This window comes from Apus apus, chromosome Z, assembly GCF_020740795.1.
Source record: "Apus apus isolate bApuApu2 chromosome Z, bApuApu2.pri.cur, whole genome shotgun sequence".
Lineage (NCBI taxonomy): Eukaryota > Metazoa > Chordata > Aves > Apodiformes > Apodidae > Apus > Apus apus.
This window is the reverse complement of record NC_067312.1, coordinates 36,845,423-36,863,591: the sequence shown is the minus strand read 5'-3', so window position 1 is coordinate 36,863,591 and position 18,169 is coordinate 36,845,423. Positions and strand designations below refer to the sequence as shown.

The window sequence follows — 18,169 nt, the reverse complement described above, 5'->3', positions numbered from 1 at the left end:
AGCCAGTGAATTAAATTGAAAGAGTAGGTGGACTTTATCTTAGTCTTCTGATACATGAAGGATGTAAAATAAAATGCCACTGATGTGAATTGCAGAAGTCTCATGTCATCTTGAGCACAGATTCCAGAGTTTTCTGGAACTGAAAGAAGTTAAAAATAACAGCAGTAAAAGTGGAAGGGATGTGATTTGATATGTATATGAAAGGAGTAACGATTTCACATTTTTGCCGTTTAACCTAACTTGATGCAAGGATGAAAGCCACAGCCTACCTGACTTGGTTTATAGTTAGTAATGCAGAGCACTATTTTCCAGAAGGAAGGTTGACCAGTGGTTTTGCATATTTTTGTAGCAGTAGTAGCTGCTTACAGAACATTCATCTCATGTCATGTGGTTTTCATTTATGGGAACATTCAGAGGCCTGAACTGTGCAACAGCATAGATAATAATTCTGCAAGTGAAATTGACTTCACCGCCTTGCCTTTTGCCATGAGTAGTAGTATCTTTCATGCCAGAGCTTATTTTGTGGGAGATGATAAACATAGTCTAACATACAATAACATCCCATTTTATCCCTTCATGTCTGCCCTCACCCTTTCAGTAAAATAAACCATTGGCAGAAAATTGATGTGACTGAAGCATTGCCCAATAGAAAAAAAGTGATGAGTGTGACAAAAATGCTACTAAGTCAGTGGGAGCTGGGTCAGCCTTGGGACAAAATAGGTAGTCTTGCTATTGAAAAGATGCCTAATGTGGTATATAACAAAAGGAACATTGTAATGTGGCAAAAGTAACGCTGTACACTTCATACTAATTACATGAGAGTGACTGATGATTCATTATTTTGGTGAGCATTTGAATTTGTTTTCTACTTTGCATGCTAGCTTTGCCCTTTCTGAAATTATAACCTATTTGAAACATGCTTAAACTACAAAGTACTGCGAAGGGAGGGTGAAATTAGTAATTTCTGGGCTGATGACTGTAACTGTGTTTTCATGCCTAAATATAATGCAGAATTGTTTGCTTTTCACATTGTGTGTAAATAGATAAGAACTTTTATAATCTGTCTCTGCAAAACTCACAGTTGGGTTTTTCAGGCAGCCTGGAGTCTTACTAGTCTCTGGCAGCTAGTGAGGGAGGACAGGTGATAATGGGCACCTGACTCCATTAAAACACCTTTAAAAATTTCAGCTTTGTGGTTCAAACTGTGTTTATAAAACAAAGCAAGATTCCTGTGTGGATGCATTTGCAGTTTCACATTCTTTGTAGATAGCAGAGAAAAAAAATCTTATCTGAATAGTACAGTGCACCTGCTCTGTAAGTATCACTTCCTTGCAGACTTGTACTAATTACAGTACACTCTTGTTCTTGCACTTTCCTTTCTGAATAGTTGGCTGCAAGTGATCCCATATCTGCATTAAAAAGTCCAATGCTACTGCGCTTAATTACCAATTTTTTTTTCCTATTTTGAATTAACAAATACTGTCAAAATGTACACCATGTGTAGTGTGGAAGTAACTTATTTTGCAATTAGTGAAATTACCCCACATTTACTGTGACATTGTCTTGGTTTAGTGGTCAAGGCAAACAAAAAGACAGAGGATTGCTCTCTATACCTGACTCCATCCTCCCAAGGGAAGATAAAAAGGGAATAAGGAAGAGAAACTTAAAGGCTGGAAACTATAGCTGGAACAGGTTTACTGAAACAAGGGCAGTAACACATGGGATGCAGAGCAGACACATACAATTACATACAAATATATATAAAACCAATCTCAATGATCACAGAGATACGTGGCTGAGGGGTTTGTGTGACAGCACCGACTTGGGTGAGGAGTCCAGGGTTCTAAACAGTACCTGACAGAGCTGGATTCTGCAGAGCCTCTCTCTGAGACTTCTGACCACACCAGCAGCAAGGAAGAAGGGAGTAGGAAAAAAGGGACTGGGCTTCCTGTCCTCCTTCTGTAGAGTAAGGCAGGAAATGGAAAGGAATACTGACTTAATTCTGTTCCACCCCTCTCAGATCCCTCAGAGTCTTAAAGACCCTGTCTGTAGCTCCTTTTATTGGTACCAAAAATTAGCCTGGCCCACTCAGACCATAATAGATATTCTTTCTTTAAGTTAATAGAGTTCAGGAACGGTATTACTTTCTGATAAAATTTTAACTAATGCAAAAGTAGAAACTGTGGTTTATGTATGTTAGTCAACATGAGGTGCCAGTTATCTAGCCACTGTCAACACATTTATATGTGTCCATTTGCATTTCATCTTTTCAGATATTTGAAGCTTTTTGTTTGAGACAGAAATGTACTTTAAAATATACAGCTATGACTGAGCTCTCTGTAACTTTGTATTTTTGGTCTGCTTTCTCTTTGCAGTAAAGGGATACCTTCGAGTTCAACATTCACTTTAGAAGACAGTGCCATCTATTTGACTTCAGAACAGAGCACAATGGAAATGGAAAATGATAATGCTTCAGTTTTGGATGTCTACTTAGTAAGTTGTCAGGCTCTTTCTGATGGGCTTTTTTTCCCCTGTAATTTCTTTGACTCAGGCTCAGTGACTAAAGCACATACTTAACTTCAAGATTCAGAGTTCATTATCATTCTTACATAGGACATATGCTTAAGTACCTTGCCAAAGCAGATCCTTCAAGACACTATACATCTATTAACTATTGTGTTAACAATTAAGTATGCCAAAATGCCTTTCGGTTTTTCTCTGACAGTAGGGAGTTTTTGTTTTCCAAAGGAGGGGGGGGGGGGAAAAAAATCCTTCCTTTTCATGTTGAATATTACACAATGCAGAAATTATTTTTTTTCAGAGAGGGAGTTCTGTGTTTACATAGGTGATTTTGAAGCCAGTAAAGTAGAGATCAAGGTGAAGTACATCAACTGCTCCCATTTTTCCTCTGAAAGGTTATCCAGTTGTGGTGGCTGGAATATTATTTTAAATGTATATTTTCCTTGCTGTTTTGCTTCCTAGTGAACAGTTTACCTGGCTGCTGAAATATAAGTTGAAGTCTACATCTTTGGTTATTTTCATATCACCTTTGTTTTAAAGATTCTGTTGGTCTCTACAGATCACATTCCACAGATGTAAGGCAGTAGGCACCCAGCTCCAGATCCAATTGAGTGAAGTTTTGTGACTCTAACTCTTCTAGGCTGTTTTGAAAATTAAAATCTCAGTATAAGTATAGGAGGGAAGTATGTTTAGCTTGGCTTCTTTCCCAAAGGTTTGTTTTCATAAAGCACAAATTAAACAATTCTTATAGTATCCTAGTAATATAATATTTTCCGTCTATTTTAATAAATAAATGTCTGTGACTTCTGTGGCAAAAATGTTCCTAGAGAGGAAAGGTGAAGAAGGAAAGACTAATAAATGTTTCACACAGGCATGGTTGTTTCCTTTTTAGGTTAGAAGCGCGCTTCATTGTTTATTTTTCCTATCCCTAGAGTTTCCTGATATTTGTCTTAAGATCCAGAGTATCATAGAATCATAGAACAGCCCAGGTTTGAAGGAACCTCAACAGATCGTCTGGTCCATTCATTCAGCTGGGAAGGGAAGCACACTTGGAGTTGTTGTCTATCCTGCCTCCACTGAAATGAGACAGTACCAAGTAGCAATGGCCAATTAGATGTAGAATTGACTCAGTTAACTGTGTCCTCAAGTAGTCCATTAAATCAGCCTATTCCTGCAGGACTTGTGTTAATGTTTCTTGTTGCTGATGTGATATTGACATGAATCATCTTTGAAGAGAGACTCACATCTTAAAATGTTATGGGAAATGGACAAATGAGTAATCATATGCACCTAACCTTGCTAGCAAACTGGATGACTTAGTGAATTGTGCTTTAAACCAACAAACTTGGAGGGTAGCATCCAGAGCTGTGTGACACCTGCATATTCATAAGGGTGGATGAGCATAGTGGGGAATGCTTCCCAGCCCTTTACAAAGGCAGGAACCTTAAGTCCAGTCACCTCAGGTGCATATATACCAACGCATACAGTCTGGGCAGCAAAGAGGAAGAACTGTAGCTCCATGGCCAGTCAGAGAGTTACAATCTGTTAGAAAGCGCAGAAACTTTGTGGGAAGACTCAGATCACTGGGAGACCACAATGGATGACTAAGAACACTTTTGGAAAGATAGAAAAGGAGGAAGAGGAGGTTGGCTCATACTTCATTAAAAAAGATAAATTTGAGTGTATGTAGGTTAAGATATGGATACTGCAAAAGTTCTGTTGAATGCCTTTGGAAAGAGACTAGGTGGTACATCACCAAGGATGATCTTGTGTTAGCTATCTGTTACTGACCTTCCAACCAAATGATGAGGCTGACAAAACCTTTTTTGGCTGCTAAAGGAAGTCTTGGGCCAACAGAACAAGATCCTAATGGCTTACTCAGATTATGTAAAATTTTGCTGGGAGAACAACACAGCAGCACACAAGTTGTCCATGAGATTCCTGGAATGCATGAGAGCTGCTTCCTGCTACAGGTGCTGGACATTCTAACAAGGGTAAGTACAATGCTGTATGTACTGCTCACAAACTGAAAAGACGTACTTGACAACATAACTACCAACGATAGCCATGGATACAGTGCTCACAACATTGTGGAGTTTTAAGATCCCGCTAAGAACACTGAAGACCACCAGCAGGACGAAGACCCTGAATTTTAGAAAAGGCCACTTCAGTATGCTCAGAGCCCAGATTTAAGAGATTCCATGGGAAGCATACATGGAGGACAAAGGAGCTTGTGAGAGTCAGGAGCCTCCTAGAAATATAAGAAAAATCCATTGCCTACAAAGGAAAAGGAAGAAGGCAATGAGCTTTTGAGTGTGGTTAAAAGCAAAAAAAAAAAAAAAAAAGGCAGCATAGCAGCTGTGAAAGGCAGCCAAATACCCATTGAGGACTACAGGAACCTTGCTAAGGCATGCAGAGATGCATGCAGAAAGCTTAAGGCTCAACTAGAACTGAAATTGTCCTGAGATGTCAAGAAGAAAGGGTTCTTCAGATACGTGAGCAGTTAGCAGAAATGCAAGGAAGACATTGGCCTCTTACTGAACAGGGCAGTGAAACGAGTTACTAATAATGATGACAAGGCAGAAGTTCTCAATACTTTCTTTGCTTCTGTTTTTATCAGCATAGCTGGACCCCGTATCAAAGGATGAAGTAGCTATGACAACGCATGTTTTGACCCACCAGCAGGGGCCCTCTGCAAGGGCTCAGCCCACATAAATTGATGAGCCTGGAGGGAATCCACCCTCAAGTGTTAACAGAAGTGACTGACATTGTTGCAAGGCCACTGCCTATAATCTCTGAAAGTCATGGAGATCAAGGGGCATGCCTGATGACTGAAGGAAGGTAAATGTCCTATCTTATCTGCAAGAATGGCCTAAAAGAGGACCCAAGAAACTACATGCCCCTTAGCCTTACTTCTGTTCCTGTAAAAGTGGTGCCAGAAGCCCTCTGAGAAACTATTACAAACCAAATGAAGCAGGTGATTGGGAAAATCCAGCATGGATTTACCAAAGGCAAATTATGACAGAGTAACCTTCTACAAAAAAATAACATTTTCTATCAACATGGAGAGAGTAGTAGATCTTGCATGCCTGGACTTCAGCGAAGCCTCCTCCTGGACAAACTATCAAGATGCAGATTGGATGGGTAGTCTGCAACATGGACAGAAAATTGTCACAGCCACCACACTCAGAGGATGGTGATCAATGTTTTTTACTCAGGCTGGCAGCCTGTCACAAGCAGGGTTCCTCAGGAATCAATACCAGGCCCCATACTGTTCAACATCTTCATAAATAATGCAGACAATAGGACTGAAAGTACCCTCCTCATGTCTGCTGATGACATTACACTGGGTGGTGAGGTGGACACATCAGCCATCTTCCAGAGCAACCTGGACAAGCTGGAAGAGTGGGCTGGCAAGGACTGGGTGAAGTTTAACAAAGTGTGAAGTCCTGCACCTGGGATGACGTAACCAAGAGCCCAGTGCAGGCCATGATCTGTGTGGCTGGGGAGCAATCTTGCTGATAGGGACTTGTGGGTCCTGGTGAACAAGCTGAACACGTGTCAGCCACTGTGGCAACCAACGCAAATCGAATCCTGAGCTGCATCTGTAGGGGCACAACTAGTAGAGATAAGAGACAACTAGCAGAGATAAGAGACTTGATCATCTCGCTTTACTCAGCACTTGTCGGACCACAGCTGGGGTACTGGGTTCAGTTCTGGTGTCTGGTTCAAAAACAGACACAGACAGACTAGAGAAGGTCTAAAGGTGGGCCATGAAGATGATCAAAGGGCTGAAGAACCTGTCCTATGAGGAAGGGCTGAAGCAATTACGTTTTCAGCCTGTAGAAGAGAAGCTTCAGGAGGAACATTATCACAGTTTTCCAGTACTTTACAAAGAGGCTTTCTCTTCACAAGGAGTGACAGGTAGGAGTTGCATTGGAAGAGGTTTCATCTTTGTATAAGAAACAAATATTTTTACAGGGAGAACAATCGGTCACTGGAACAACCTCTCCAGGAGAATGGTGGAGTCCCCATCACTGGAGGTTTCAAGATGCAATCGGATGGGGTGCTAGATAATCTCATCCAGGCTCCCTTCTCCATAAAGGCTGGACCAGATGATCTTTCAATGTCTCTTCCAACCTGGGCTTTTCTGTGGTTGTCTTGGCCACACTTAACAGAAAAAAACTTCTTCTTGAAAACTTCTATTTGTGGTTTGTAATATAGCAATCTGTGTATCAGTAGCACTGCTCAGCTCTGTGAAGTGCTTTTTTTAGAGTTTGACATCTATAAGTGGGTGGTGGAATGCTATGAAAATCTAGTGACAGGCATTGGTAATATACCTTCTATAAAGCTGTCCTGAGTTTTAGGTGTGATGATGATCCTTTAGTTAATTTTTGCCTTGTAAAACATGCATTACTACTAAGTCTGGGAAACTGCAGTAAGTATATGTGTATTCCACTAATCAGTATCAACAGAAAAATAAATAAAACCCAGCTTTTCCCCTAAAGAAAGGTCTGGAAGAATAAATAGGTTTGAAGTAGAGAGAATCATAGATGCTTTTTTGTCTTAGCAGCACCCTTTCTCTACACACTCCATACCCAAAATTCAATAATCAAGACAAAGTAGGGGCACATAGCTCCAGCATCTAGGTATGCAACAACAGCTTCAAGGAGGTTGGATACTGTGGCTAATCACATGTTACTTTTGAAGTTGCAAACTCATCTTGAGAAGTTACTTACCCCTGCCTTTTTGGTCCTGTTCCACACACTGCACTGATGCCTCCCTAACTGTTTTGAGATTATTGTGGAAGTGAGCAGTAACTTTATCACATGTACCTATGTACATATGCTGAGGTGTTTGTGGAAGGAAGAGGAATAAGATACAATTTTATCCACTAACCTTTTACTTACAATGCGCCCCCCCCCCCCCCCCCATATCCTTCAGGACTGCCTGAAACACTAGTTGGCTTCTGGTTGGGTAAGTCAGATACTGAAGGATCAGGATGTGTGTTAGTAGTTTGATTCACTGCCGAAAACAGTTTTACTTTTATAGGAGGATGATTAAATGTAAGCTAGAAGATGCACCTTGTTGAGAACACTAGAAACAGGTCAATAATTTCTAATGTAGGTCTCAAAAATAAATCAAATATATTATGTTTGCATTAGCTGATTTAAGCCTTAATTGTAAATGTTACAAGATACATTTTCACCTTTTAAAAGCGTGAGGAGAAAATGTAGCTTTAAATGGCATTCCCAGACTTTCCTTTAATCCCATACTTAATAATCCTTGTGTGTGTTTCTACTGCAAGGCAAGCTGCTCTAGTCTTACTTGCTAGATATTATAATGGAAAGTATCTTCACTTGCTTAATTTCAGTCACCCCACTAATCCATTATATGTGTTTGCCTCCTGCTTTGAAATACCAAACTTCTTGGACGATTTTTAATCCTATTCAAGAGTTACGAATTTTTGATCCATAGTTGGGGGGAAAAAAAAAAAAACTAAGCAAAAAAACAACAAAAAACACCCAAACAAACAAAAAAAACATACTGTAGTAAAATGACATTGTGTTAATATAAAACACAGCTTAATAATGGCATTTGGCTGAACAGTGTTTTGCAAAAATTCAGACAGTCAAGTAAGCTGGGCTGGGGCAGATTGTAAGAAAAAACAAAAAACCACACCAAACTAAAATTAATTCTTATTACAGGTAAGAGCATTAGTTTTGGGGTGTTACATTAAGGCAACACCCTGCAGACTCACATTGTGCAGCTGATGTCAGAATTGAGCATTTACCTGGTAACAGTAAGATTTTTTGTTCCAGGACACAGGTACAGAGACATACTGACTGTTTTGGCATACTGAAGGGCTGGTGTGGGCCCAGAGTTCCTCAGTACTGAAAAAAGACCTGTTTCATCAAACCAGCGTTTTATGCAACTTGCAGCTCTAAACAGCACTGTTAGAAACAACCTCAAATCCAAGTTTACTTGAAAGTGTCATTGGTTTATTTTCTCTTAAATCTTTTAACACAAATAATAGCTTAAGGAATATATCTTTTATTAGTAAAATATGACTAACCATGATCTGCACTGAGCAGTAAGTATAAGCCAATCTAAATTATTTCCAAATATTCTAGTACCATACAGTGGGAAACAACTACTGAATATTCTATTTTAAAAATGTACTTGTTAAATAAAGATTGCAAAAAGATAGAAGCAGGTACATAAAATGGTTGGGAATTTGAAATTTTCTGTGCAGAGAATTAAAACATTAAAAGGTTATTCCTTTTATGAATATGTAATACAGAGATAGATCAGATACTTAGAAGCAAAAGATGCTGTCTGAGATAAACAAGTGTCCTGTATGTAAGCCAGTAACAGAGAAGCTAACACTCTTCTTTGTAACACTTTGATGTAGAAATACAAAAAAAACCCAGAGAAAAAGTATGTTTCCTTTTCCTACTGGAAATAAACTTAATCTCCTTTTAAAATTCCCCTAAAGCCCTATTTATTAGTGTCAGTACGAGCATCAGCTGATACACAAGCAGAAAAGCATTGAATGTCAGCAAACACTGTTGAGCACAAAAGTTTACTGTGTTCCATGGAATATGATTGGTAGGAAATACAAGCCAAATCATGCAAAAGTTTCTTAAGAGACACCAGCAACTGTAACCAATCCTGAAGACTTTAGTCCAGTGTTACTAAGAACTGATATGTGGAGGTCCTTAGAAGTGTTAAATTCTCTTAGAAAACAATACCTTAAAGTCACCTTGTTCCTTCTGTTTTGCAGTGAAGTGCCAACTTCTTTGATTGAGCTTTCTATCGCTGAAAGTGCAACATGTGCAATTATGAACTACTCAGCATACACTTGAAATTGCTTAGAAAGGCAGTTCACATATTGTTTTGACAGACTACAGTATCAGTACAATCAGAGTAGTAAGACTTAAGAATTACTTTAATTGGTTCACTGCAAGTAGGTTTGATTTCCTTTACACTTCAGTAGAACAAGAACACGCACTTCAATAGTACAGCAACAAACTTTGAAGCTTGCTACTTTGTAATGCTCTGCATCTTAAGGCATCTAGTGGTAACTATAAGATTAAAATAAACAAATACATGCCCTGCCTGTAGGATTTGATTAATGAACTCTTGAGCTTGAAGAATACTTATGTATATTAACTACAACAGAAGATTCTTAGAACAGAAATTGTTACATGGAAATACAGCATTGCCTGCTGTTTTTCAAGGAAGGACTCACAAAATTTCCATGTAGTTTAGAACTCACTACCACTGGATATATGGTTTCAAAGGATTGTTAAGGGCTTCAGTAAAATAGGAGAATGGAAAAACTGTAGTGATGAATGCAGCCCAGAAAGACAACCATATCCTGAGCTGCATGAAAAGAAGCATAGCGAGCAAGTCCAGGGAGGTGATTCTCCTCCTCTGTTCTGCTCTTATGAGACCCCACCTGGAGTACTGTGTCCAGTTCTGGAGCACCCAGCATAAGAAGGATGTGGAGCTGTTGGAGCAAGTCCAGAGGAGGGCCATGAAGATGATCAGGGGGCTGGAGCAGCTCTCCTATGAAGACAGGCTGAGAGAGTTGGAGTTGTGCAGTCTGGAGAAGAGAAGGCTCTGGGGAGACCTAATAGCACCTCCCAGTACCTGAAGGGGCTACAGGAAAGCTGGGCTTGTAGTAAGAGGATGAGGGGTAATGGATTAAAACTGGAAGAGAGGAGATGTAGAATAGATATTAGGAAGAAAATTTTCACTATGAAGCACAGGTTGCCCAGGGAGGTTGTGGCTCCCCCCTCCCTGGAAATGTTCAAGAACAGATTGGATGGAACTTTGAGTAACCTGGTCTAGTGGGAGGTGTCCCTGCCTATGCAGGGGGGTAGAAACTACATGATCTCTAAGGTCCCTTCCAACCCAAACCATTCTATGATTCTATGAACAAGCCCAGCATATTTAGAGTGTGGTTAGTGTGGCTATGATTTATGTCAGATGAACTGCATAAATAATGTTATTACATTTAGAATTATGTTGTGGTTTATGTTCAAATGCCAATTTTATTATAGGATTTCAATGGCTGGAAAAGAATTTTGTATTTCAAAGCTTCTGTAGATGAATAGATAAGCAGATTTGCAAATATTGATCTATTCAATACCTGTTTAGAAACTGTCAAAACTGTCTGCCTCTTACTACTCTTAAGTGCTCTTCCTCAATTATTCTGTTCTCACTCCACAGAGTTCTGTCTCTTTGAGCATTTCTTAGCTCATATTCAAACTCTCAGCTGTCAGGTTACTCTATCACTGTTCATCTTCACAGTTACTTTCTCTTGAAAATATCCCCCCCTTTCAGCTATTTTCAGTTTAGCACCCCAAACTCTCTTGTCTCGTATAAACTTGTTGGTTGTTGTTTTTTTTTTCAGAGAAGAAAATCCCTCCTGGCTTGAATGAAGCCAGGTTGAATTAAGTGTCCCTGTCAGATACAGCTTTGGCTAGGGGGTTGTACTTCCACCATAGCTCCTTGGTGAAGCGTTTGTTTTTCATTGAGAAATATTTTGCTTCTTGGTCTTTCATAACATTTTATTCAATTCTAATAATTTTGTAGTTATTTTCAGGGTGCAGCTGAAATTAAGGCAGTTTCTAGACAGGATCCATGTAAAAAAAAGCTAAAAAGTGCACAGTAACACTATACCACAGACCTCTAATTATGATAACATTGCTGTTTTTCTAGAGGCTTCAGTTTTTCTGCCTCACTATTTCCTGTGAAGATACTGATGGAAAAACATGGTAGACTGGACATTATTTCTGGGACCGTAGGAAGGGAATCCAGGCCCCTTCACTTACATCCTTTCTTTCCCTTGAGAGCAGAATAATCCTTAAAATCCTTAAATGCATACTGGAACCAATCAAACACTCTCTTCTTAAAATAGAATCCTGTTTAATTAAGGCTGAAGAAGCAAACCTACTTGTTTTATGCAGTGAAGGAACTATTCATTTCCTCTGTTATGTATCTTACCCCAGTATCCATCCATGCACACTCTTAAAAAGGAGATGAAAAAGAGACCTGTGTCTCTCATAGAACTGAAACGTGGTGTGAGGTGAAACAACAACCACGCACTTAAATATATTTTGGCAGAAGTGTCCTTGAAAAAGCAACATTATGTAGGAAGCAGCATAGCAGCAACGTTTCAGTCACCCTTTCATTAAAATCAGACACAGGAATTACATGCTTGATTAGATTAAAAAGGTACCATATCAGATTACATGTAAGAGGTTACCTAAGTAAACCAAGTGCTGAAGGGCCTGCACATATTGTCACTAATATATATGTTCTCATGCCACAAGGCTTTTAATGCACCATATGAGGAAATCAATCAGATCAAAAACAAATCTGCAAAAAGAGAACTGAAGCACAAAGATGCTCCAATACAAAAAGCTTCAAGTGGACTCAAACACTATAAATCGATTATATACTCTTTGTGAGATGTCTCTAGAGAGAGACAACAGCCTCTGAAAAGTTAGCACCGTGCTCACTAGCATCAGTGATTATGAACTCTCTAACACTGGTGTACAGTGCAGCAAGAGATTTAAAGGTTGCCACAGAACAATATTACAGAATCACACAATCACAGATTTTTTTGAGTTGGAAGGGACCTTGAAGATCATCGAGTTTCAATTCCCCTGCATGGGCAGGGACACCTTCCACTAGAACAGGCTGCTCAGAGCCCCATCCAACCTGCCCTTGAGCACCTCCAGGGATGGAGCCCCCACAGCATCTCTGGGCAGCCTGTTCCAGTGTCTCACCACCCCTTATACTGAAGAATTTCTGCCTGATCTCTAACCTAAATCTCTCTTCTTTCAGCTTAAAACCATTACGCCTTGTCCTCTCACTGCAAGCCCCTGTGAAAAGACCCTCCCCAGCTTTCCTGTAGGCTCCCTTCAGGTACTGGAAGGCCGCTATGAGGTCCCCTGGAGCCTTCTCTTCTTCAGACTGAACAACCCCAACTCCCTCAGCCTGTCCTCATAAGAGAGGTGCTCCAGCCCTTGGATCATTTTCATGGCCCTTCTCTGGACACGTTCCAACAGGTCCCCACCTGTCTTTTGTTGGGGGCACCAGAGCTGGATGCAGTATTCCAGATGAGGTCTCACCAGGGCAGAGGAGAGGGGCAGAATCACCTCTCTCAATCTGCTGGCCACACTTCTTCTGATACAGCCCAGGATGGAGTTGGCCTTCTGGGCTGCAACTGCACCTTGGTGGCTCAGGTCCAGGTCTAATGATACTGAAATATCATTCTTAAAGGTTCAAGGTCTAGTGCTAAAAGTCATAATTAAAATATTTATTTAAATCTGCTGTTTACCTGTTTCTAAGATAAGCTTTTAAAAATGCCTTTGAAGTTCTTTTTTGTTCTTCATAGTAAAGATTAGATTCTTGTTGAATTATTTAAAGATTGGTTTAATGTTTGTATTGAAAAGTACATTGTAGAAATGACCTTAAAAAAATCTGTTTAATAAATGGGAACTTATGCCTTTATAATATTTTTAAATGAGGTTTTAGTCAGGACACTACAGATGTCTCTGTTTTGGTTTTGTGTCCTTCTCCATGTTGGATACATTAGCTGAGATTCATTCAATATACTGCAACATTTTGTTGAGCTGTTAGATTATCCTTGGTTCGAGTTGTAGCAATAAGGTGTTCAACAAAGAGCAGATCCTTTTTAACTTGTCTCTGACTCGACAGAGATGCTAAAAAGTGATCAACTATTTGTATTATGTGACTGCTCCTTCTCTAGAAGATACTATAGAAAACTCTTAGTTCATTAACATTATTGTTTGGGGCTTTTTGGTTGTTTTGTTGGGTTTTGTTGTTGTTTTGTTGTGGGGTTTTTTTTTGTGAAATAGAGTGATCAATGTGACATTGACTAGAGTATTAGTTGTGCATTAAAGTTTTCAGATAGGCATGATTTTTCAACCAGAGAGGGTACTGTGTGGAAGCTAACGGAACTTTTATACGTGACATACAAAGACAGCAGTCTTTTCCCTAACAGTTTATAGTAAAAAAGGCCTCAGTCAATGCTGCAAGGTAATAAAAGATTTGGTGAACTGCTGAGTGCTCGGAGTTTGGACTGCCTTCTCTGGATGTCCAGAATGTTCAGTGTCTTGCAGCAGAAAGTGGTTCTCTCTCACATAATACAAGTGTACTGCAATTTCTGCAAAACCATAGGGCTTAGCTGTTGTGAAGAAGAGAGACCCAGTGCTTTTGATTAGAGGCAAGGTAAGAAAAGAATCACTGCCAAACTGTGCTGCAGTGTGTTTAGAGGAAGAAGGATGTAACCTTTTTATATTTCTGTAAGAAAACGAATAAACACCAATCTTGACTTCACATGTAATTTCTTTATTTCCAGTAACGAAGTACACATGAAGAGTAAAACTAAGAAAAGTGACGGTGGTTAATCAAGAGTACTTTCTGCACTCCTGATTTAAGAAGGAGGAATTTGCTGAGCCTAATAGACAAAGAGTGATAATCAACTGAACTTATTCTAGGAAGTGGGCTTGGCAAGAATGACGTGAAACATTCCACACTCTGCTATCATCTGCTGTTGCTTGCTGAACTGTGAAGAACTGTGTGTTTGGGCTGCTTTCTACTATATTGCCCATCACCTTTTTTGGACTTGAAAGTGGTATTTTCTTATCTCTCTAATGGTTTCATCTGCATGCATTCTGTAACTATGCACAAGCAAAATCTATTACCTGCTTTACTGATTTAAAAATAAGCACAGTGGTGAATAAAATTAATTTGTTTTGACCCTTCAATTCTAATAACTTAGGTCCACATCAGTGGAAATTGGAATTAATGTCATACAAGGGTTATGGCAAACCTCTGCACATACTATATGAAAATGAACCTTTAAAGATACTTTCACTTCTGGTGAAAAGGATAAAAAAAATGTTATTTATAACAAGGCCTTATGTTGTGTACATACATTGTCTTTGAAATATTTTTGATTTTAGTTTATTTCTTGTAAAAGAGAACTTAAATAATTTATTTAGTAAATACTACTGTAAACTATAGGATTTTTGATGAATAAAGTATTTTGTTTTCAAGACTATCACAGCTGTCAACTTGCTTTTGATCTGTACAGGACTTAATGTTTTGGTATTCCTCTACCTTCCTGAGATGGTCTGGAGAGGCATTTCAAGAGGTATGACATGCACTCTGTAACACAGCGTCTGTCTTTATCTCTACCAGCTCTATAATGAAGAGGGGAATCTTGAAATTAAGAGCAGAAAAAGGAAAGGAACATACTCAGCAGGCATTGCTTCATAAACGCATTTAAGGGTTTTCAATGTGTGCAATCATTTTAACCTAACTACAGAAACTGTTCTTGTTTCCTTGATTTCCCTAGCAGGAGAGAGATAATCCTAAACACCAGTGACCATCAATCCAAGACTTCATGTTTCAGTGCAGTGGTGTATTTAAAAACTAAGCAGCTGTCACTCCAGAAGTTTATGGAAATTATTACTAGTAACATTTCTTTAAGGAGTAAGTGCTGCAAACCTGCTGCATTGGCACAACCAGAATTTGGAACTTCAATTCCTAGAATTATGCCTTCTACCTCTGAAGAATTTTTCATGTAAGGTTTCAGTGTGGATTTTTTTTAATTGTGTGTTGTTTGTTTGTTTGTTTTAATGTAATCCTGTAACCCTGGCACAGAGGATGGTATTATTCCTTAATTATGCACAGAATAGAGAAATAGAAAGGTGGTATTTTCTTAGAGCCTGTGTCTCATGATTACTTTTCTTCCAGGGTTTAAAATTAGATTGCTTAATCTCAGCAAGATAATTATTCTATAACATTCTTCTTAGAAATACAAAAGACTGATCTGCATGCCCTGTGAGCAAAAACATTTTGTACATCTATGTGTAGTATATCTTCATGCATAGAATACAGCATATTTAGAACATATGTCCGTGCAAAGCAGGTACTTCTGATTAGTCTTCTTTGAGAAACGCCATGAAATTTCTTAGTTTAAGCACCAGATTAACCTTCATGAAGTACATACATGTCACTTTTTTTCCAATTACCTACTGGACTGGACTGTCTGAATTACTTGGTCCTTGGGCATCCAACATAACGGCAACAGTTCTGAACAAAACCAGAATGCCTAAACTAAACTATTCAGAGACTGAGCCATCTTTGTGTTTCATCCATTTAACACAGTCATTTATAAATGAAAAGTCCTTTAATAGATGCAAAAGGAAATCCTGTAGATCCTACAGAGTCTGTTGGCAGAACCTTCTCCAAAGCATGTGAACTTAGAAACTGGGTGGGGGGGGGGGGGGGGGGGGTTGTTGGGTTTTGGAGTTTGTTTGTTGGGTTTTTTTCTGGGTGAGTACATGGTACCACTGAGATGGAAGATGGATTACACCTAAGTAATATTAATGATCAGCAACTTGGAACCCATTTGTTTCTCTAATGCATTAAATGGCATAAAGCTTCAAACATGAAAGAGTACAGGAGTTTGTAAGGATATGCGTGTTTTGTGCCTTAGTATTTTATTTCTTTTCATCTTGCATTCGTATTTTGCATTGGTACACTTTGATGAAAACATTATGACTACTAAACATATCTATAAAGCTGATGAGACAGGGCATATCAAGTAGAAATAAAATACATACAGAAGGTATAATCAACTCCCTGGAGTATTAAAGTAACATACTGGTCTATTTCTCCAGATCTCAACAGATGGAACTCACCACAGGGAGCAAAATTTGAAGAATTAGGTCACAGACAAAGGCTATCTGTGTGCAGTGGTATCTGAATACTCTGGCCCTGCAACCTGCCCAGAAGGAAAAAAGCACAGGTTGATGCCTGCTTAGGGAAAGGTAGGGAATAACTCCAAATTTGTGTATCTGACCCAGGGATTTAATCATATGGCATTCAGAGGGCGAGTTTTGCCTTTGGTGGTAGCATGTAACAGTTGTCCTCAGTTTAAAAACAAAACAAAACCAACCAACAACAACAAAACCAAACCCCAACAAAAATTTCATGTCCTTGTACTTTCAATGGTTTGAAAATACTCACACCTACCCCAAGATCTGTTTTCTAGTTGACTGTGCTTAGACTTCAAGCAATTTAATTTCATATAGTTCAATGCACTTTTCCCAAACCCTGAACACTAGACAGTGATAAAAGAGTAATGAGTATTGCACTCCACATGATCTTTATAGAAGGCACTTGCCAACCTATTCCCAGTGATGAACGCATCTGCTTGCAACAAAAAAGATACCAGCTTTTTCCAGACTGAAGGTGTGGGGCCTCATCCTGCAGCTATTCTGCATCAGAAACTGCTTTTCATTTATTTAACACCAGCCACAAAGATACTGATACTGAAGTGGTGTGGTATGAACAACAATAACCTAAGGGACAAGGATCAAGGTGAAAAATAATAAGTTGTTGTTGTCCAGCCCTTTTTTGAAATAATGTGAATGATCCTTGCTGGTAGTAGTGTCCTGTAAACTTAATTAACTTTAACATTGTTGACAATTTTTTAAAAGACTCAGGATGTGAGATGGCTAATAACTCTATGCTAATTCATTGATTTGTTGTTATCTTAGAAATAAGAGATGAAGATTTTCTATTCAGAGTTACGTATTACTCTGAAAGCTGAGAGAACAATCACTGTGGAACTACCTCAATAAAACCAGAAAATATCAGTTTTTATAGCAATGGGGAGGTGTGTAAACAAGCATCACCTTTACTGGATCAAATGCTATATAAAAGAACAGGCATTCCTCCGTTCTTCCAGCTGCTTTCCCCTCTCCCCACTAAGGTATGAAAATGGAATTGTTTGCTTTACTAATTTATTCAGCAGTCTGATAAAAGCTGTTTCTCCCTGTAGGCCTTATCTCAGTATGTAGCTGCAAGAACAGCTAGTTTCTGCCAGGAGTGGTGAGAATGTGGGTTGGTCTTCAAGGAACCAGAAAGTATCTTGTACCTGCTTGATGGATAAAAATTTCCCTCACAAAATTCAAGAACACAGACCCGTACAGGGTTTGAGGGAGGTTTCTGGTAATTGAGAAAGACACAGTACTGCTAGAAAGAGACAAGAGGCTGTCTAAGCTAGATAACAGAGAACTCTTAACTACAACAGACATCAAAGCCCAGACTTGAATCGTCTGGGCTCTTTCTTCTCATATGGTAGAAAATTATTTCAGCTTTAAGAAAAAAAAGGAAATGCCTGTAGATTTTGTTGAGGAACTTGACGACTGCTTCCCTAAAGCACTGCAAGATGCCAGGTGCTTACTCAAGTGAGACTTTCAGAAATGTAAAAATGGATCACACAGTAATCATTGGTAAGCTTCTTAATACTTGTATGCTTTACATATTGATGATTTTACTTGCAACTGTTGCATCTTGCAGTCCTATCCTATGCAAGGATCTGAAATTAAATTTGTCTGTGTTCCCACAGAAAACGTTTAAGAAACTTTTTCATCAGAATAAATTACTATCTCTCATCTGGTAAAACTATTTTATATTCTCAGTGTAAGTAACAATAAAAAATGTCTAGCTGAGACTCTTGACATCATCAACTATCATGAATAATGTATTACCAGTATTTAAATAACTCAGTAGAAACTTAGGCAGT

The 18,169-nt window shown here is 39.0% G+C and overlaps 1 protein-coding gene across 6 annotated transcripts in view; it reads left to right on the top strand.

The window, feature by feature from the left end:
- PIP5K1B (phosphatidylinositol-4-phosphate 5-kinase type 1 beta) overlaps nt 1-14,629 on the top strand; it is a 97,645-nt gene extending 83,016 nt beyond the window's left edge. For all 6 annotated transcript variants that reach the window (XM_051643621.1, XM_051643624.1, XM_051643619.1 and 3 more), the window contains 2 exons: nt 2,376-2,493; nt 13,925-14,629. In XM_051643621.1, coding sequence (XP_051499581.1) covers nt 2,376-2,493; nt 13,925-13,927 — 121 coding nt within the window. In that variant the 3' untranslated portion in view covers nt 13,928-14,629. The remainder of the gene's footprint in view (nt 1-2,375; nt 2,494-13,924) is intronic.
- Nucleotides 14,630-18,169: the final 3,540 nt, after the last annotated feature.